This window comes from Oreochromis aureus, linkage group 13 (genome assembly GCF_013358895.1).
Source record: "Oreochromis aureus strain Israel breed Guangdong linkage group 13, ZZ_aureus, whole genome shotgun sequence".
Lineage (NCBI taxonomy): Eukaryota > Metazoa > Chordata > Actinopteri > Cichliformes > Cichlidae > Oreochromis > Oreochromis aureus.
This window is the reverse complement of record NC_052954.1, coordinates 3988196-4010842: the sequence shown is the minus strand read 5'-3', so window position 1 is coordinate 4010842 and position 22647 is coordinate 3988196. Positions and strand designations below refer to the sequence as shown.

Sequence of the window (22647 nt, the reverse complement as noted above, 5' to 3'; positions counted from 1 at the left end):
AGTGAATAAGGAGAGTGTGCTGGTGGTCTTTTTTGATATAGAGAAATCATATGCTGTGGAGGGAAGGTCTATTATTTAAAATTATGGAAATTGGTATAAATGGTTGAATGTTCAGATGGATTAAGAATTTTTTTGTAAGGAAGACTAATAATGGTAAGGATTGGGAGGAGTTATTCAGAGAGTTTGCCAGTAGAAAAGGGAACACCACAAGGGAGTTAAACATAGTTAGCCCATTATTGTTTTCATTGCTGATAAATGATGTGTTTAAGAACATAAAGCGTGGGATGTTTTTTTTTTGTTTTTTTCACTTTTTGCAGATGAATGGGCAATGTGTGCAAGAGGAAGAAGGTTAGACTTTTTGGTAAAGAAAGTACAGGGGCAATCGCAGAAATAGAACAGTGGTCATATAAATGGGGTTTAAATTCTCAGTTGATAAGTGTTATGTTACTGCTTGGTTAATTTTCTGTTTTAAATGTTAGTAAAATGCGCCACCCAGTGGCCGCTTTAAGTCGATATTTTATCACAGTAGAAGAAGAGTTAGACAAGAAGATGATGTTTTCTTGCTATGCTGTTTCAAGATGGCCGCTCCACATTCATGTCCTTCTTTTGGGTGTTTGTTAAAGCATTGTCTGTATTTAATGGTAAAAAGCAATGAGACACTCCAAGTGTTGTCTTTGCGCTATTCATATGTAAATGAGATCGCCAGTTCATATGCTAATTTACGGTGCTAATTGTCATGCTAGCTTCTTTTTTAGGTCATAAGGCACATATTGTTGTAAACAGTAGAGATAAGTAATGTACATTTCCGTATGTGCTTAATTGTTGCAGTTTCACAAAATGAAAGAACCAGTAAACTTCATAAGATTTCATCTACTGTCTGGAGTTCCTGGGTTCATGTTTAGCTGTTTGGATAGCTAGTCAGACTTCTAGTGAGGCCAATTACAGTGAAAAGACAGCACCACGGCAAGCATCAAAGCTACAGAAGCCACCGCGTGCAGTTACGACCATCCTATTAAGCCAAGTAAAGTACCTACGGATGCAATCAAAATACAAGAAATCCAAAATGTCGTAAAGTAAATCCTTCAAAAGCGAGACAGAGTCAGTCCGTTCCCACAAACCATCAACAAAGCAGGCTCATCAGCTAGCATTGAACTGCTCAGAGCAAAAGCAAACGCTGAAGCTGCTCAAGCAAGAGCCTCATATGCAAAGAGAGAAATAGAAACTAAAGTTGAGCAAGCACGCTTACAAGCTACTCTCGATGCACTGAGAGCTGAACAAGAGAAGGAAGCTGCCATAGCAGAAGCTAATTCTTTAGAAGCTGGTCTACTTGAATTAGGCTTCGAAACACGCAGTGTAGCTTACGGGCCATCCCTAGCTGAGAACCAAGAAAAACGCACTGCACAGTATGTTTTGGAACATACAGCTATCAGTGCAGCAGAATCAACAGCTCCAGTAAAAACTGAACACAAAGACTCTGCACCTGCCTTTCAAGAAATCGCTGTAAAAGAAAAAAACAAAACAAACTGTGCTGCTACTCATAACAAACTGTACATGCCCCTATCCACCAGCTACAAAGAGTTTACCCCTCTTGTTCAGACACCATATAAATCAAATTGTGCTCACGGCAACCATGCCCCAAGCCAACCAACTTACGACCTTGCCAAATATCTAGCCCGCAGCCAGCTCATTACTACAGGCCTTACCAGCTTTGATGAGCAACCCATGAACTACTGGGCATGGAAATCATCTTTCAAAACCGCAATTGCAGGGTTAGACCTTTCACCAGTAGAAGAGCTGGATTTGCTGGTGCGCTACCTTGGTAAAGATTCAGCCAAACAAGCCAAACAAATAAGAGCTGTCAATAGGGCTGTTCGATATAACGATATATATCGGATGACGATATAAAAACATCTATCGTTTCATTTTACGCTACTGTTTGTTTCGTGGTGTCGCAAAGTAAACGTTTACGGCAATATTTTTTCATCGTTTTGATGGTCACTGTAGCGGCTATATTAATTTCTTAAAGTTCTCTCTTTCTCTTATATTTAATATAACCACACTACGGACGGACAAGAGCCTGTTTTTATGCGTTGTCTTTAGCAACAACGACGGTAAAACCACCGCATGTCCGCTTGTTTATTTTCCACATAAACCTGTCACAATAAAGTTCAAGATCCTGTTGAGACTTTTCAAAATAAACTGAATCACGCGAAAGAGTATGCAGAGTATTTACGAATGAGAAGCAAAAAAGAGCCATCAGGTGCTAAAAAATAAACCTTAGACTCAAACGTTATAACAGGCTTTTCCCCGGAGCACGCTGTGTAATAAATACTCACAAAGAAAACGGCGGCCGTTACAACTTATGTCTAAAAATATATAGTTTCATGCATTGGTTAAAACACTCGACTCCAGGTACACTACGCCCAGCTGGAAACACTTCATGCAAGTCGAGCTGCCTGAGATTCACAGAATTTACAGAAAATGTTACATTTTTTTAATTTATATCGTTATCGGACGATAGATGTCTTATATTATTATTTTGGTCATATCGCACAGCCCTAGCTGTCAATATCAGATCCAAGGAGAGAGTCACCTGTACATGTTCAAGACGTGTGCCGGACTCACAGTAGTATCAAGCAGAAGTGCTTCTGGCTTTATAGTAGAGTCAGTGAATGGAAAGGCAAGTCTTCCTCTGCCAACACTCCTCAAATGTAACGACATTCCAGATAACCGCTCTGAGATACCAACTCCAGAAGCTGCCCATCACCACGCCCATCTACGACAGATTACTAACTTGATCCTGCCATTCGACCCAAACGCTAACATACTACTACTGCTGGGACAAAACATGCTTTGAGTCCACAAAGTCCGGGAGCAAATAAACGGCCCAGACGATCCCCCATTGCTCAGAGACTCGACATGGATTGGGTCGTGGTAGGCGATGTCTGTCTTGATGGAGTGTACAGACCCCCACACGTGAATAGCTATAAGACTTTCATGTATCAGGATGTAATGTGGACAGCATCGGTCAGCAGGTTTTCACACGCACAGCGGATGATCACAGACTTGCACCATCAGTTGAGGATATGCAGTTTCTCCAAATAATGGACTCAGAGTTCTATCAGGGCAGTGACAATAGCTGGGTTGGTCTTCTGCCTTTCCGATCGCCACAACAACGGCTCCCGAACAACAGACAACTGGCCTACGATCGCCTTATGTCAGTCCGATGCACTCTTGAAAAATGACCTGAAATGAAATGAAATGAAAACACACTTTCTGGAGTTTATGGACAACATGCTTACCAGAGGACATGCTAAAGAGGCACCAGCTCTCAGTCAGAATCAGGAATGCTGGTACCTCCCCTTGTTTGGAGTTTACCATCCAAAGAAACCTGCCAAAATCAGGATCGTGTTCGATTCAAGCACCCCATATGAAGGAGTCTCTCTCAACGACGTGTTGCTAACAGGCCCCGACCTCAACAACAGTCTTGTTGGGGTGCTCATAAGATTCAGAAATCTTATAACGGCGGACATTAAACACATGTTCCAGTGTTTTGATGTCAAAGAGAGCCACAGAGACTTTCTCCGCTTCTTGTGGTACAAAGATAACGACATGTCATCTGAAGTTATAGAGTATCGCATGCGGGTGCACATTTTTGGGAACAGTCCCTCCCCCTCTGTCGACATATATGGGTTGAAGAAAGCAGCAGCGACTGGTGAGCTAGATTTTGGGAGTGAAGTGCGGACATTCACTGAGCGAGATTTCTACGTTGATGACGCTCTCAAGTCATTTTCTACTGAAAAGAAGGCTATACAAGTTCTCCAACAAGCTCAATAGGCTCTTGGTACCTCAAATCTCAGACTACACAAAGTCATCTCCAACGGTAGTGGTAATGGACTCTTAAGAGTTTGGGGCCAAATCATACAAGCTGAACTGGGCATCGACACCACTCATCCTCTCATCATCCCTGCCCGACACCACTTGGGAACGCTCTTAATACGCCATTATCACGAGACTGTGAAACAGCAAGGAAGACATTTTACAGAAGGTGCAATTAGAGCTGCAGGGTTCTGGATGGTAGGGACCAAAAGGGCTATCAGCACAGTGCTTTTTAAGTGTGTCACATGCAAGAAATTGAGAGGAAAAGCGGAATGTCAGCAAATGGGAAACTTACCATCTGAACAAATGCAAGTTGCACCCCCTTCACATATGTGGGTGTAGATGTTTTCGGGCCGTGAGACATTGTAACCCACCGCACGAAAGGAGGACAAGCTAGCCCTAAAAGGTGGGCCGTGATGTTCTCATGTCTGTTGACAAGAGCAGTCCATATCGAGTTGATCGAATCAATGAGCACAGACAGTTTCATAAATGATTTAAGGCGGCTTTTTGCAATCAGAGGCCCGGAAGACAACTAAGATCGGATTGCGGTACAAACTTGATCAGGTGGTGCCTGGGAGCGAATGATTGGGATTGCCAGGCTTATCCTTGACTCTATGTTACAGGACTGCAAAAGAGCACTACTAACACATGAAATGTTGTCAACATTCATGGCAGAAGTCGCACGATTTGATATCGTCGTGTTGGTGTTGTTCCCAGATCATCATACTAAATGTTGTTCCAGGATCAACATTGCAAGTGACCAATCAGAATGCTGTGATGTCATAGTTTTGCGACTTCGGGAAAAACCGCAGTAAAACAAAAAACTGTACTTAAGCTGTGAGAAACCACCTCTGTCCGCCGATCAACGGACCCTGACCCTAATCCTAACCCTAACCCTTTAATAAACGGTAAGCAGAACTGAGATTGTCCTTGCAACATTTGAATTTCATAAATGCACGAATGGCTTGGCGCGCAAAAGAATAACGTCACAACATTCTGATTGGTCACTTGCAATGTTGATCCTGGAACAACATTTTCATGATGAACTGGGAACAACACCAACACGACGATATCAGATCATCCGTAGAAGTCTGTGCCATCATGAATGCTCGCCCTCTTATTCCTGTGTCCACTGATCTGAGTCACCTCTCATCATCACACCGTCAATGCTGCTCACGATGAAACCAGTCTCAGTAACGCCACCCCCTGGTGACTTTGGAAAGGGAATACTTCTGAAAGAACAATGGAAAAGAGTACAAAGTCTCACTGACATGTTCTGTTCCAAGTGGAGATGGGAATACCTTCATACTCTTCAGTTGCGACACAAATGGCAAGATAAGAAACAAAGTCTCAAGGAAGGGGACATCGTTCTGCTCAAAGACATTCAGGTGAAGAGGAGCGATTGGCACATGTGTATCATAACCAAGACTTTCCCAGGGAAAGATGGACTTGTCAGGAAAGTCGAAGTAACTACCCAGATAGCAAGACGACATTGAATCTATGTTGATTTTTCATCCGAACCGTCATATATGGTCGGGGTTGAAATGCCAATGTTGTAACAACATTGAAATACTGTGGCAAACCGACGGTCTTACTATAGGGACGTTGTAACAATGTTGATTTACCGTTGTTTTTTTGTCATTGATATTTGATCTATTTGTAGTCGACCAGGTGACAACAACAACGTCGAGAAAACGTCTATTTATAGTTGACGATCATTCGGCTCCGGTCACCATCAAAAACCATCGATTTGTAGTTGAGCATTAAATTGCATTGCAACTGATCGGGTATAAAGTACCAGAGAAAGTAGATTTATTGTTCATTTGTTATCAGTGACTTGGTCTAGTTCACCAGCTTTAAAAAATCGTGTCTACGTGCAATTTATGTATAGTTGACCGGGAAATTAAAGCAGCGATCACTTGGACTATTCCGCAGCACCCCTCTCACATTGGTACATCCCCCCAGGTATAGGGCTTTATGTCACGGGAGGTGGGCCACGCCCCCTTCCGCCATGACAGTAGGCTAGACACAGGATACAGCTTCAGCTATGGTTCGTGTTGTGTTGTCAGTTGCAACGTTAGATCACACGATCGTGAAGGCAAGAACCTGGATAATGGGCTCTCTTTTCATCATTTTCCATCCTGGAGGCAACGTGAGGGATGCCATGTATCCGATATTACTAAACAAAGACGTCAGGCTTGCATTGCAGCGGTGAGACGAGCGGATATCAAGTTCTGTGCAATCCCCAGCTTTTTGTTGGTTTGCTCTCCGCATTTTCTTTCCGGTGAGTTCTAAATTAATTCATATCACTCTTAAAAGGCTTTTAGTGTTATTTTCAATGCGCTGAGGTCATAGATAATGAGATAAAACATGCTAATGTGTGATGCGGCAGAACCACGTCATGTCATCATGTCGACTGAGTAGCTTATGATTTAGCATTATTGCAGGCAAACCAGTATATGAAATGGATGTAACAAATCCAGACTGGGCACCAACACTGCACATGGGCCTCTAAAAACATACTAAATTGCTCTCATTGTACACTAATCCGCACATAACTTCCAGATGAATCACACACCTGTCATTGGAATATTGGTGTACATTTACCTTATGTGTATGCACTAATTTTTATCTTACAGGCTTTTGTTATGCAGCTGCAGAGTCTGAAGGTGTGCCCCATGCAGAAGTAATCGATGAAGACCAACAACAAAATCACCATGTCATGGAGGCAGTGGACAGCAGTTGTGTTGGACAAGTGGAGGTTGAGGTACCAGCTGTAAATGTGGACAGTGGCGATCGGACAGACAGCATCACGGAAGCTAAAGGGCAGACGAAGTATTGTGTGTGCAATGAACAGGGCAGAGCAGAAATAAACACAACACTGCTTGATAAGATTGTTAGGGTTTGCTGTGTTTTGGTGAATATGTGCCCCAGTATGGTTGTCAAACCAGCGCCAAATGAAACTTGCTCTTGTTGAGTATTCATAAAGCTGTTGTGTTGCATGTGTAGTTCATTATAAATAATTGTACTTTGTGTGAAGTAGTTTCAATAAAACAGAAAAGAATAGTATCTTTGTTTGTTTTTTATTCTTGATCTGTTCACAAGTACATAAAAATGAAATGCAAACTATTTACATGGCAACACACAGCTGGCATCAATCTTGAACCACAAAATGAAACATTACAGGCTATTTAGAGCAGCACGTTGTTTGGAGAAGTATTTCCCAACAAGTTCAGGAAGACACACTTTGAGAAAGAAGTCTTGTGCTTGCTTTAAACGTGGTTCCCAGAAATCCACTTCAGGGAAGATGCGTATCACAGCAAGGTCTCTCTGTGTCCACACAACGAGGTCACAGTGGTTGGCGCCAGTAACAAAGATTTGTGTTTGTACCTGACAGTAGTGTATCCAGTAATGGTGACAAATCCTCCAGCGTTGCAATAGGAAAAGTGTAAGTTTGTAAACTTTTTAAAAATGCAAAGCCATGTACACTTGTGCACTTCAAAAATTCATTGTATACTGCATCTTCTTGCACATCTCCGTTTCCTGTGTGTGTGTTATTATAAATCAAACTGTAACTGTAGGAAAAAATATGCCAAAAGCACATTTGTAATTACTTATGAACTTTTTCTACTTATTTCTTTAGACCAAATCCCCTGTACTCATATAGTGACTCAGAGGATGAGCAGCCCACAAAAAAACGGTTTCCCCAGGCCCCTCGAGTGAAAATACCAGGTAATAAAATAATGTCTAGTGTCTGTGTACATATCTGTGTCTGACACATGGAAACTTTTTGGACAAGTTGTCTGTATTCTTAAATACTTTAAAAAATTTATCTTTTTCTAAACAGCCCTCACCACTCCGCAGTCTTCCCCCCAGCCCACTGACAGCAGGCATCATAATGCCCCTCCCAGCTTCCGGCACCTTTCGCCACTCCGGCAGAACACTCCAAACGACACAGCTTTGCAATCTCCCCAGCATGCATGAGTCTGATGTCGAGGCCTTCCCTATAGATGGTATGCTTTTAAAATTGTTTTAAAGCTGAATCACAATGTCATTGTGCACTTATCTTCAAAACACCAATTTATACTCCTGAATGTCATCTTGTTGTGATTTGTTTTTCTGTAGATTCCAGAGACTCTGTGAGGCCACTATTACAAGGCAAGTGTTAAAATCTCCCAGTTCTTTTAATCTTTGGGCTGAAGGAAGGACAATACTCGGTGTATAAATGCTCAATCAACAATATTTTATTTCCATATAATTCAACACTTAAGAGCATAAGAACCATCATGATGGGGAGACCTGCCTGCAGAGGGTCACAGCAAGTCTCAAAATTGTGACGGGTTACTCAGCCTTTTATAGCCCCTAGTGGCCCCCACCTAGTCATAAAAAGCCTAAACATTCACATGTTTTCTCTCTTACGGCGCCTAAGTTATGACCTCGGCTCCCTGTTTTTCTGCTCTCTGTAAAGGTGGGGGTATGGAATGTGGTCTTTTCTCTTCTATTATCGGCACAAGGTCTTCTGCACACAACATTCTCTTCATGATTCAGCAGTATGAAATGTCAAGAAACAGTGTAACACATTCAACAGTGTCGAGTAATACAGGTCAATCAAATAGATCTAATGATTTTCACACTCTTTTAAGTCAGAAATATAATGCAAACTAAAACTACATACTGATCACACACTCTATATTAAGGGGTATAATATGATCTACAGCAATATCATAATTCAACTACTTTGATTACAGATATAAGGTAACATATTATCATATGTAATCTCACAATTCCCCCTTTTGATCTCTTAAAAAAGAGATCACTTATAACATACACTCCAGCGTTACAAGGTCCAGCTCTTCTTGGTCCTGAGGCCCTCTGTCCCCCTTTAACGGGTGGACCATATGTGGAATGACCTCTGTGTTTACGCAGTTCAGATGCAAGAAAAATTAGATTTACAACCATAACAGCAGTTACAGATGACACTCCCATCACTCCCTAATTCTCCCACAGCTTTATTTTGGTGCTACAGTTTCCCACTCCCATTTTGGTGCCACCTTATACCTTTCAAATGTACTTAGACTAGAACCTCTGTCTAAGGAGCTTTTAACCTTTATTTTATTGCTGCAGCTACCAGTATCTTCCAGTTGGGTGATTCTCAGCTTCTTTCTTCGACCTCCGGGGTTAGACCACCCTTTAGTCGTTGCACAGATCAGGGGATTATTCTGCCCCGATTTCAAACAAAGATCTGTGTATTCTGGGGTCACAGCTGTGTCCCCCTTTTTACCAAGATCCTCTCGAACCTCGTTGGTCTGGTGTTCCTAGATTTTGGCCAACCCCTTCATGGTTATTGCTGTGTTTATGGGATCCATCCTCTCGAGGAGCCCAAACGCCATGACACTTGACCCCAGTTGCTGTCTCGGCAGTCCCTACATCTGTCTCTGCTGTGAAGGGTCCTCATATCTCCGTGTCCCCGTCTGGTGTCTGTTCCTTTCTCTGCAAGAGACAGAATACCAAAACACCTCTCTCCCTAGCCTTGATAATCTATTATATATTATGTTCAGGACTCTCTGACCCAGGGACTTATTCTAATCATAATCTATGTGTGTGTAAAAGAAATCAAAAATTAATGAACCATTTCTAAGTCTAACATACCCTAAGCTTAAGTTTTACCATACCTAAATTATTAAACACACAAATAAAGTCATAAAATGTTCATAAAACCATTGTTTGATGTTCAGACTCAACTTCCCCCTTTTTGACACACTCCCATGTGTCAATTCATCGGAGCTAGAAAATTAAAAGAGAAGGTTAGTGACACCATATCTCAGAACTCAAAATTAGCAACCAAAGGGTTAAATCTGCAGTTCCACACTCTCATGTGAAGCTACCGTCTCCTCTTCAGTCTCTCTTATCCTCCTGCTCCTGCAAAAACAAAACAAAACAAAGCGAAGCATCCACCCTTCTCTTGCCGGCTGGGTGAATTATTTGTCAGCATTTACTAATCCTAAAGTTGGTGCAGTCATTGTCTCAGTATCAAGTCAGTCAAAACTTTTAGTCCGTCCATCACAGTCCAGTCACATGCATTCATTCACACCCATTCATACCAGATGTTGCTGATAATGGAGTCTCACGCGCGACCTATTCGAGCATCCATCACCAGCAAGATGACGTCATCATTTTAAAAAGAAAACAATTCTTTGTTTTTTGGACTGGATTGACTCGCTGCAATCCTTTTAGACTCAGGACTTCTCACTTGATCAGTGTCCCCTATAAGTGAATTTCTCTCAAGCCAATTACAATCATGGAGAAGCACACTTTGCAACTGTTTACAGTAATAATATTTTATAGCGCTTTAAATTTCAATCTTTCAGGCCTGGTTTAAAAAGCTGATTGTTAAATCATGAACTCACAAAATATCACCACCGGTGGATCACACCTCTCAGACGTTCTTATCTCAGTGCACTGCAACAAAAGCAAACACAAACGTAACCAACAAAATACTAATAAAAATAACACAAACTAGGGCCCGTTGCAGACATGTCCAAGCATGAAACTATCCCTCTCTCGCTTACGAGAAAGAACACAAGCCAAAACTCACTGATAAAATCAAGCTAGTGCTAAGCAAAACCCAAAAATCAACCAGAAATTCACAGGAACGTTTTGCTTCCTGCCGGGACAATATTGTGTAGGAATGAGAACCTCAGGTACCATAGCACCTTTGTTCCTCCTTGAATTAAATTTCAATCACCGAAAATGCGGTACTTCGACCTAAAACTTACACTAATAATTCATCATTTTCACTCTGTGCCACTGTTCCTCATCAGGCTGTGTGAAGCACAGCAAAGAATTCAGTCAAAGCCTTGAGCCATAAACAGACATCACGCACAGACATTGTTTTCATAACCAAACTGTTTTAGACCTTACCCCTAAAATCTACATAAATGTCCTCTGGGTGACATAAAACACATTCTGAGTAATCAATGGTAATCAATGGCTCCTCATAGAAATTATGTATTGGGATATTTGTGTGCAGCATTTTGCATATCAGCATAAGCATTTGTTAGCAAAGCATTCTTCATTGCATCAGCGTGTATGTGTGTGCGCGTATCACTCTTCGTTGCACAAGCGTGTGCATGTGTATGTGTATGTGTGTGGATCACTTCTCAGTGAATCAGCATTTCAATGTGTGTGTGTGTGTGTGTGTGTGTCATTTTTCACTCAATCAACGAGTGCACATCTGTTCATATGTGTGTTTCTTTTCATTCCGCATCAGTGTATGTAGATGTGTATGTTTGTGTGTGTTTGTGCTCATCACTTTCCTGTTCTGGTGTCTTGGGTAAACCACGGCCTGAAGCGTGTCCTGGGGTCCTGCCCTCCTCCTTTTCAGTCTGTTTGCGACCATTGCTGCTGCTTCTCAAAGTTCAGTCCGTCCTGGTTCTGACCCCAATTGGGGCAGTCCTTTCTCCAATGTCCATGCTCACCGTAGGTGAAACCTGCATCTTCTTCTGTGTTTTTGTCCATTCCGAGGTGCCTTTTGACCTCACTTGCTCCTCCTGTCTCGGTCGCGTCCTTTTTGCTGCCCGAGCTTATTTGAAGAGTTTCAGTCAGGTTTCAGAGCTCATCACAGCACAGAAACAGCTTTAGTGAAGGTTACAAATGATCTTCTTATGGCCTCTGACAGTGGACTCATCTCTGTGCTTGTCCTGCTAGACCTTAGTGCTGCGTTCGATACTGTTGACCATAATATCCTATTAGAACGATTAGAACATGCTGTAGGTATTAAAGGTACTGCACTGCAGTGGTTTGTATCATATCTATCTAATAGACTCCAATTTGTTCAAGTAAATGGAGAGTCCTCTTCACAAACTAAGGTCAATTATGGTGTTCCACAGGGTTCAGTGCTAGGACCAATTCTATTTACATTGTACATGCTTCCCTTAGGCAGCATCATTAGAAGACATAGCATAAATTTTCACTGCTATGCAGATGACACGCAGCTCTATCTATCCATGAAGCCAGGTAACACACACCAATTAGTTAAACTGCAGGAATGTCTTAAAGACATAAAGACCTGGATGGCCGCTAACTTTCTGCTTCTTAATTCAGATAAAACTGAGGTTATTGTACTCGGCCCTGAAAATCTTAGAAATATGGTATCTAAGCAGATTCTTACTCTGGATGGCATTACCTTGGCCTCCAGTAATGCTGTGAGGAACCTTGAGTCATTTTGACCAGGACATGTCCTTCAATGCACATATTAAACAAATATGTAAGACTGCTTTCTTCCATTTGCGCAACATCTCTAAAATTAGAAATATCCTGTCTCAGAGTGATGCTGAAAAACTAGTTCATGCATTTATTACTTCCAGGTTGGACTACTGTAATTCTTCATTATCAGGATGTCCTAAAACTCACTGAAAAGCCTTCAGCTGATCCAAAATGCTGCAGCAAGGGTACTGACAGGGACTAGAAAGAGAGAGCATATTTCTCCTGTTTTGGCTTCCTTCATTGGCTTCCTGTTAAATCCAGAATTGAATTCAAAATCCTGCTCCTCACATACAAGGTCTTAAATAATCAGGCCCCATCTTATCTTAATGACCTTGTAGTACCATATCACCCCATTAGAGCACTTCGCTCTCGCTCTGCAGGCTTACTTGTTGTTCCTAGAGTATTTAAAAGTAGAATGGGAGGAGAGCCTTCAGTTTTCAGGCCCCTCTTCTGTGGAACCAGCTTCCAGTTTGGATTCGGGAGACAGACACTATCTCTACTTTCAAGATTAGGCTTAAAACTTTCCTTTTTGCTAAAGCATATAGTTAGGGCTGGACCAGGTGACCCTGAATCCTCCCTTAGTTATGCTGCAATAGACGCATGAGGCTGCCGGGGATTCCCATGATGCATTGAGTTTTTCCTTCCAGTCACCTTTCTCACTCACTATGTGCTAATAGACCTCTCTGCATCGAATCATATCTGTTATTAATCTCTGTCTCTCTTCCACAGCATGTCTTTATCCTGTTTTTTCTTCTTTCACCCCAACCGGTCGCAGCAGATGGCCGCCTCCCTGAGCCTGGTTCTGCCGGAGGTTTCTTCCTGTTAAAGGGAGTTTTTCCTTCCCACTGTCGCCAAAGTGCTTGCTCATAGGGGGTCATATGATTGTTGGGTTTTTCTCTGTATTTATTATTGTGCTATCTACTGTACAAAATAAAGCGCCTTGAGGCGACTTTTGTTGTGATTTGGCGCTATATAAATAAAATTGAATTGAATTGAATTGAATCGATCATGCGTGTTGGTCCATCACTGTCCTGCACAGTGTTAATGCAGAGTTATCAAGATCAGCATTCTTTTGTTCGGCCTTACTTTTCATTCGGGCTTGGCGGGCGTCTCGTCACAGCTCTGTCAGCTGAAGCTGTCTGAGAATTTTCCCCCGTGTAGTGAAACGGGCCTTAGGTTTAGTGCTCTCCGTCTCTGCTGCATGAGATCGCATTCCTGCAGCACTGTTGACATTTTCAGGTTGTTGTTGTGGGTCCAGCTGTTGCAGCATTTGGTCAGGGTCACGTAGAGGGGAGAGCAGGAGTCCAGGTCAGCCTCGGCTTTCAGGGCCGGCAAAGCAGCCTGTAATTAAACATAAAGAGAAAAAACAAAAAAAACAAAAAACAAAAACAAAAACAAACCAAAGTGTACAAACAGGAAAATGATGTTGTGTTGGCTATGTTACAACGAGAGGGGAGAAACACCGGGCCAGGCCCTGTGTCAGCCTTCTCTCCCCCCTTTTTTTTTTTTTTTTTCACAATATAATCAACTCATAACCCACCAAGTTGACAGGACAACATGCACATGTTCAAATTCTTAAGATCATGTTTAAACTCACAAAAGAGAAATTTCTTTCCGTCAGTAATCACTTGTGTTGTTCAATCATCAGAAAACATCTCACAATTTGACTGTTAACCACTAAATTTATTGTTTCATCACTGGTTGGTCATACCAGTCTCTTTGTTTTCTTTTTCTTTGAAGCTAAATTGTTGTCCTGCAATCTAGAGGGTTTATTTGTTAGTAATGGATAAACTTCATCATTAACAAAAAACAAAAAACAGGTGTATGTTAATTTTTGCTGCTTTAACCTTGCTGGAAAATCTTCACATGTTCATGAGTGTAAGCTGTTTTTTCATTGCATGTGTGTGCATTTTTAGGCAGGTTAATTTTAACTTTTTCTCAAACTAGGCATTACCTTAAAAGGAGCCTTTTCTCACATTTCTCTGCTTGTGTGTGTTTTGTTTCACCTTTTGTTGTGATGCTCCGGACGCCTTCCCAACCTCCACAAGTCTGTTGGCCCCAATTTTGTGTTAAAACTTCTCTTAATTTCTCCTCTAATTCTCTCCTCGCTGCTGTCTGTTTCACAGCTGCTGATTCTTGCTGGGTGTGGTTCCCATTACTATAATTTTGCTTCGGCCGCTGTGCTTGTGGGGGCAGTTGGTCCAGGTCCGTAGCTTCCTGTATTAACACACTAAGAGATTTATTTAATATCATTTTCATCACTGTTAAACAGATAAGCAGGCAACACGCCCACCTTGACAGCGCAAACTGCACGTCAGTCTCCCAACACATTCCTCTCTCTGCTTCTCAATAATTCTCCACTACACACCTCTTACTATCTCTCTCTCCTTTTTTTTAATTATTTTTTATTACACCACAGAGTAATACACCCAATTATGCCCGTCTATCTCTATGTGGCTCCAAATTCCCTCTTTATTTAATTTCACACTCGTCAGGGGACAGGCACACAACAATTTCAACCACTGAAACGAGGAATTCAACCTTTTTATTTGACTACTCTAGAGCTCAACCTTTGATCGCAAAATGTGTCTTGGTCTAGTCCAGAATAAATGTGAACCCGTGATTACACGGCCGTTCCAGTGTTATTCTGTAGCTATGCGGGAGTCCTCAGTTCCCAAGTCACCACCTCGGCACCCAGACGACGCTGGACCGGCCTGTGCGTCCACAGACAGGGGGGTTGCCACACCTTGAACAAAATTAATTTCCACAGGTACACTAGGTATCAACCTTTGATCCTAAAATGTGTCTTTACTCTAGTGTCCTCCTAATCACACATCAACCGTCACTGTCACTGTGTTCACGCTTCACACACGGAAACACACCCAGAGCGCGCCTCACACACAGAACAGCACCCAGAGCGCGCTTCACACACACAACGCCCAGAGCGCGCCTCACCAGCAGTGAGACCCACAGAGAGCGCTTTTCATCAGCGGAAATTTACACAGAAACCTCTGAACTCAACTGTTAGAACTCTTCCGAAGCACAACCGCACCATATACCAGGTACCCCTTTCACTGCGCTTATGACCGCCACCACGGGGCAAAATCGCATCATAAAACAGAAGCGATGCACGTCCCCGAGGCTCAAAACCGACACCATAAACCAGCGTCTACTTTACCTTTAATCGGGGTGAAGTAAATATTTTACTTATAATTTTATGGCCGCAGCCCTCGAGGCTTAACCGACACCATAAACCACCGTCTAACCTCTATTCAATGTGCTGAAACCAGCAACCCCTCACTACTGCACTTACGACCGCATCACCAGAACATGGCCGCATCATAAACCAAAACCTACGGACGTGTTTCGCATTACGCGTTGCTGGCGCTTAACCGACACCGTAAGCCAGTATCTGCTTAACCTTTATACTAATTTTATGACCGCATCAACGAGGGCTTATAACCGACACCATAAACCAACTTCAAAACCTCTATTCAATGTACTGGACTTATGGCCGCGTCTCCAAAAGATTCTAATGTATTATTGCTACAGAAGCCAGTCTTAGACAAAGTTAAATGTGGAAGGTAAAGTGGGCTGCAACTAGCTCAACGTAGTATATTATTAGTTTCTTGGTAGAAGCAATTAAACTGCAACTAGCTCAACGTAGTGTATTATTAGTTTCTTGGTAGAAGCAGTTTATCTAACACACTGGAATTTAGCCTCAACTTATGTTGTTAGTATCTTGCGCCAAAAACCAGACACCGACAAATTTAATGTGAAAATACGTGTAACTCAGCGAACAGATTAATTTGGAAAGCCCAATATGCACATTTGGTATTTATAATACAACAGGCTGTGCTTACCTTTTTGTTTAGGCCGGCCCTCTGTTCGCCTCGCCCCACGATCTCACCACAGGCCAAATCTGCCCTTCCTCAGCACGCCAAAGATCCGGGTCACGGCACCAAGTTGTTAAAATCTCCCAGTTCTTTTAATCTTTGGGCTGAAGGAAGGACAATACTCGGTGTATAAATGCTCAATCAACAATATTTTATTTCCATATAATTCAACACTTAAGAGCATAAGAACCATCATGATGGGGAGACCTGCCTGCAGAGGGTCACAGCAAGTCTCAAAATGGTGACGGGTTACTCAGCCTTTTATAGCCCCTAGTGGCCCCCACCTAGTCATAAAAAGCCTAAACATTCACATGTTTTCTCTCTTACGGCGCCTAAGTTATGACCTCGGCTCCCTGTTTTTCTGCTCTCTGTAAAGGTGGGGGTATGGAATGTGGTCTTTTCTCTTCTATTATCGGCACAAGGTCTTCTGCACACAACATTCTCTTCATGATTCAGCAGTATGAAATGTCAAGAAACAGTGTAACACATTCAACAGTGTCGAGTAATACAGGTCAATCAAATAGATCTAATGATTTTCACACTCTTTTAAGTCAGAAATATAATGCAAACTAAAACTACATACTGATCACACACTCTATATTAAGGGGTATAATATGATCTACAGCAATATCATAATTCAACTACTTTGATTACAGATATAAGGTAACATATGATAACAGAATAATCTCACACAAGTTCGAACATCTTGGAATTTCAGATTTTACATGGTATAAATGGTAAATGGCCTATATTTGTACAGCGCTTTAACTAGTCCCTAAGGACCCCAAAGCGCTTTACACATTCAGTCATCCACCCATTCACACACACATTCACGCACTGGTGATGGCAAGCTACATATACAAATATCATATATATGTGACAGGCAAAAACTAGCAAACACTTTTAGCAGTTAAAACAACTAATACTTGAATGCAGAATGTTACACCATCACTTATGGATATATTAGTTTTTCGCCTCTCACTGCTTAAGCCATTAATCTTTCTGGAATTGTTCTTTGAAACAGATGCGACCTCACAAAAGATGTTAACGATGCTGTCAGACCTGACCAGAGCAGTTAACGAACTCCGTGAGGAGGTCAGAGCCATCCGCCATCCCTGCTGCAATGAATCGGTAGATGCTGGGGTACTGCCTCTGGATTTGCTCTTGCACAACATTAAGGAGCTAAACAATGCAGAGGCAGCTCTTCAATCGCAAGAGGCAAATAAGGCAATGGTAAGTATATAAAGGTTATGTACACTTTGTAACTATAAAGTGTAAATTTTTATGAAGATTTTAAATAAGCATGCACCTGCCAGAAAATTTAGGGTCAAGGGACGGGAGAACCCTTGGTTTTCATCGGAATTATCAGAGTCTATCCATCAGCGTAATGTGGCATGGGCAAAAGCTAGGAAAAACGATTCCCTGACAGATTGGTTAGACTTCAGGAAATTAAGAAACAAATGCACGACACTTATTAAGAAGGCTAAATCGGAATATTATTTATCTGTTATCTCAGAAAACCTCAATAACCCTCAGAAATTTTGGAAAGTAATTAAGTCCTTATCTATAAATAAAACAACACAGGCTCTTCCAAAATTCATCCTAAAAGATTCTGTCCCAGTTTATGACAGAACTGAGGTCTTAAACAGCTTTAACAAGCACTTTGTAGATACTGGTTTTTTATTTAACACAGTGGGAGCAGCTCCCTTAATTCCCTGCACAGAACCCCAAACATATGCTGGGGAGCTTTTTGATTTTTCTCCTTTTTCTGTCCAGGAAGTGCATAAAGCTCTCAAAGCCTTAGATCACAGGAAACCCCCAGGGCCAGACTTAATAGAGCCCTATTTTCTGAAAATAGCAGCTGATTACATTGCACAACCTCTTACGATCCTTTTTAATCTTTCAATCCAAAATAAAGAAATTCCACTTGTTTGGAAGTCTGCTTTTGTTACGCCAATATTAAAAGGAGGCAACCCGGCCATTTTGACTAACTACAGGCCAATATCAAACTTGTGTGTTTTGGCAAAAGTCCTTGAGTCTCTCGTCAGTGAGCAATTAAAAGAGTTCTTGTACTCTAACGAAGTTCTTTCAAAACTACAATCTGGGTTTAGAAAGCAGCATAGTACTATCACGGCTGCCACAAAAGTGATAAATGACATACTTGTTGCTCTTGATAAAAAACAGCACTGTGCTTCTCTTTTTATTGACCTGTCAAAAGCCTTCGACACTGTGGATCACGCCATTTTAAAACATAGGCTTCTTTCTTTAGGGCTGTCTAGACATGTTGTCTCCTGGTTTACTAATTATTTGAGTGACAGGACTCAATGCATTAAATGTGAAAATCTGTGCTCAGAACTTCTGAATATTCACACTGGGGTGCCACAGGGCTCAATTTTAGGACCTCTGCTGTTCATCATGTATATAAATGATTTGGGACAAAATGTGTCCAATGCTAGTATGCATTTCTATGCTGATGACACAGTTATTTATTCCTTTGGCTCAAACCTTGAAAAAGCAATAGAATCTTTGCAGAAAGCTTTTGACGTGGTTCAGCACACACTTCTGGAGCTGAAATTGGTTCTCAATGCTGAAAAGACAAAGCTAATGTTGTTTTCAAACATGAAGAGATTTCCTCAAACTGTCCCTGTGGTGTCCACTCTTGAGGGAAACCTCATAGAAGTGGTGCATACGTATAAATATCTTGGCTTTTTAATTGATGACTCTCTGACCTTTAAACCTCACATAGACAATCTTGTGAAAAAACTCAAATTAAAATTGGGATTTTTCTTTCGAAACAAATTTTGCTTTTCCTTTGAGACAAAAAAGCATCTTGTAAATGCTACATTTTTATCTGTTTTAGATTATGGTGATCTGCTGTACATGAATGCTTCCGCCCAGTGTCTTCATAAGATTGACTCAGTATATCATGCCTCTCTACGGTTTATTACAAACTGTAGGGCTTTGACCCATTGTTGTGATCTGTACGCTCGAGTGGGATGGCCTTCGTTGTCCTCCAGGAGGTTTGCTCACTGGTGCATCTTTATTTATAAGGCCCTGCTTGGACAAATGCCCACCTATATTTGCGATCTGCTCACACGGAAAAGTACTGTTTCTTACAGCCTGGGTTCAAGCGATCTTTTGTTGCTCAATGTACCATTTGCCAGAACTGAACTGGGAAAGAGGGCTTTTACTTATGCTGCCCCTTTCACATGGAACACGATGCAAAAAGATTGGAAGATAGCAGATCTTATTTCATTAAATGCTTTTAAGTCTAGATTGAGAGAGCCAGAGAAAATCGTTTTTTAAAATGTAATTGTTATTTTATAATATGTATGTAACTTTGTAATTTCAAAGTGTTGTCGCCTCTTGGCCAGGACTCCCTTGAAAAAGAGGTTCTTAATCTCAATGGGACTTTTCCTGGTTAAATAAAGGTATAAAAAAAAAAAAAAAAAAAAAAGTGTAATAGCTGTCAGATGTGATTTAAATGCATAACAACGGCATACACACAAGCACTTGCATAAACATTTAAGACATGAGACACGCTAATTCCATCTCTTAAAATGTGTCTATAGGTGAGACGCTTTGCCTTGATTGGAGGGACCACACTGGAGGTGCGAGTCCGCCGTGTAATGGCTTATGCCATCACAAACGAGCTGGCCTCAGTACTAAACTGGGCAGGGAAAAAAACAAAGGACCAGACGAAGCAAAAAAGGGCATTTAAAGATACAGCGCTGTGCAGATGCATATTTGGTAAGTTTTACAGTTTATTGTAGTTTTATGAGCCTAAAGTGAACAATGAAGGGATCGATTGATCTGCTGGGTGTGTTTCACATTTCCTATGTCCAGTTTTTGCTATATTACTTTGTCTTTTTTAATAACAAGACTTTCATGTCTGGTTAATCTGGAGATGGAGTCTTTGGTCTTTGGCTTGTTTAGTCCTCGGGTTGTAGTTTGTCAAGCCCAAGGACCCCATGTTTATTTTGTTTTAAAGGATGCACAGCACACCATGCTAAGACTTATCATTTTTTCCACTCATAGCTCTTTGGGAATCAAATGCGGCAGTTTGCAGATTTACGCCTGGTGACTTTCATGTTTATCAGCCTAGGAGTTTACATACTTTGTCCCTGCTGAAGACAGTTAACAAGAGCTTATTCATGTGCTCTAATTCACTTTTTTTGTTTGTGTGTGTGTGTGTGTGTATTTTTGTCCTAGATGGCCTGACGCAGCAGTTAGGGGCAAACTCTATGTCAGAGTTTGTCTTTGCACAGGCAGTGCAGAAATGGCTCCAATACGCCCCAGATCGTTTGGGTGGCGCAGGATGCACATCATCCGTCCCCATCCCGCAGTAAAAACTACAAAGTTATGTTAAAATATAAATGTAAATAGAAAACTGTGTTTTAATAAAGTATTTAGCAAACGAAACATGTCTATTGACCTTTTTTTGTTTAGTTTTCGTTTTCTCTGTTACATCACATGCAATGCTTTCTTATTTTATGATATTAATATTGACAAGATACATTGTGAGACATTTGATTTTTATAAAGGGTGTCCAGTTTGAGGAATAAGTGCAATTATGTGTTTAGGTGGTTTAAGTATTGATGGAAACAGGCAGTAGTTTAGTATTGGTTAAAATACCTATAAAGAAAGGTAGATTTCCAGTCATGATTTAGCAGTTGTTTTAATAAAAAAACAACTGCGAAAGAGGTGGAAAATCAACACCATAGCTCAACAGTGTTTCAATATCAGAATCTGACATTGTTTCAATGTCAACAGTATTAGAAAATATAACGTCGAATCAATGTCAGGTTTCAACATTGATTCAACATCAAAACCTGACGTTGTTTCAACGTTAAAAATGGGTGCAAGAGTGACGTTAGGTCAACGTCACACTTCAACGTTGATTCAATGACATCGCCTGATATTGACTCAACATTGTTTCAGTGTTTCCTTGCTATCTGGGTACTTCCCACCCAGGCAATAAGAAGACTTTCTCTCGTCCAGTAACAGAAGTAGTTTTGCTGTTGTCCCCCGAAAAGTTTGGTGACTGACAATTTAATGTGGGATTGTGTTATGGCCCTGGCCAGATTTTGTTTTGGTGGCTGTGTTTTCTTTGTCTGTGTCTTTAAATCTTTGCAGGCCCTGATTGGATGAGCTGACGGCTCCTGATTGGTCCGCGGATCATGTGGCCGCATTCAAAATCCATTACCAGCAGTTGTCCCGGGGCAGCCACTGACAGCAGCAGCAGACCTGACCCTGGCCTCCAAAACCCATGACATTTGTGCCTGTGACTTTTTGCGGTTTTCTCAGTTTTGTATATAGTGTGTACATTAGTTTTCATTGTAAATAGCACTTTGTAAATAGCACTGGAACAGAAGGGGTGAGCTGCCTATTGTTTTTCCTTGCACTGTTTTCTCCTGTTTATCACGGTCAGGGAGTAAGGTGTAGCGCTTGTCTTTTATTTGGTTTTTGGTTTCACATAGGGTTTAGACAGCACCTCCTCCTGACTTAGCTTGTTTTGTTTGTTATTTTGGCCTTTGTTCACCCCTGAGCAGTGGCGGTCCTAGCCTGTTTGGCGCCCTGGGCGAACACTCCCTCTGGCGCCCCCCCTCCACCACACACACACACACACACACACACACACAAAACATATTAAGGATCGTACATTAACATAAAACTGTTGTCCACACACACATATGAAGACAGAGAGAGTATGCATAGTATGCAAACGGCTACCAAACAGCCATCATAATTCTTCATACAATGAGAACAGGACAAATCAACAACTGACAATGACTAATTAATATTAAAATCTGTAACATAATGTATTGTTTGGAGTTTAATTTGTTAGTGTTACTATTTTTACCATTTCTTCTTGGAGCAGCTGTAACACACGTAATTTCCTTAGGAATTAATAAAGTATTCTGATTCTGACTGTTTCAGGATGACCTGCCATTATCCAATGACACATCTGCTTACCTGTATCTTTTGCTCGTTTCTCCTCCTCTTCTTTTCTATTTTTTCTAAACTGAGCACCTGATGGCTTTGAACTTTTCTTGTCCATCTTCCATTGGTTTTAATTTTGCACTCCAGAATGAACACCCATCCTTCAACCCGAGGATCACCACAACATATCCTAACAGACCTACACCTTAGTTCACAGATTCACTTTGTCTAGGGTGCATTTCTGAGATTTCACACAACCCAGGATTCAAATCATGAATACATAACAGACTTGGATTTACAACATTAGGAATGAAATGTGCTCGATTTGGAAGCAGCCGGGCTCCTCCCTTTCGACTGGTTGTGTGTGAGACTTTAAATCATCAGACTGTAAATTTTGAATTGTCATTGATCCCTTTACCCCGAGTCCTAAAGTGTATATTTATTTTCTTACTCTTCTTATATTTATTGTTTGTTTACTTGCACTGCTGTAACTGGAGCCTCGTCGTCTCGTCTCTCTATATACTGGACTGTATGTAGCGGAGATGACAATAAAGTTTACTTTGACTTCAGCAGCGAGCAGGCGCACCGAGGGCTCTCGCGCTCACTTTTCGTGTATAGAATTTTGAAAAACATCGGTGCAAATTATAAGTCTGTATCATGATGT

The 22647-nt window shown here is 41.4% G+C and overlaps 1 protein-coding gene across 1 annotated transcript; it reads left to right on the top strand.

Moving 5' to 3' along the window:
- Nucleotides 1–7005: 7005 nt before the first annotated feature.
- On the top strand, nt 7006–20487 carry LOC120443226. Its single transcript, XM_039621420.1, has 6 exons — nt 7006–7611; nt 7727–7892; nt 8005–8037; nt 17065–17273; nt 19613–19790; nt 20253–20487. Exons 2-6 carry the CDS (start codon nt 7778–7780, stop codon nt 20387–20389), a joined length of 672 nt encoding a protein of 223 aa, XP_039477354.1. The 5' UTR covers nt 7006–7611; nt 7727–7777; the 3' UTR covers nt 20390–20487.
- Nucleotides 20488–22647: the final 2160 nt, after the last annotated feature.

Excerpts from the sequence above, each read along its gene's own strand:
- LOC120443226 (XM_039621420.1), top strand. The coding sequence starts at position 7,778 with ATGCCCCTCCCAGCTTCCGGCACCTTTCGCCACTCCGGCAGAACACTC. Across the intron at positions 7,893-8,004 it reads CGAGGCCTTCCCTATAGATG|ATTCCAGAGACTCTGTGAGG; the intron begins GTATGCTTTTAA and ends GTTTTTCTGTAG. Across the intron at positions 19,791-20,252 it reads GCTGTGCAGATGCATATTTG|ATGGCCTGACGCAGCAGTTA; the intron begins GTAAGTTTTACA and ends TTTTTGTCCTAG.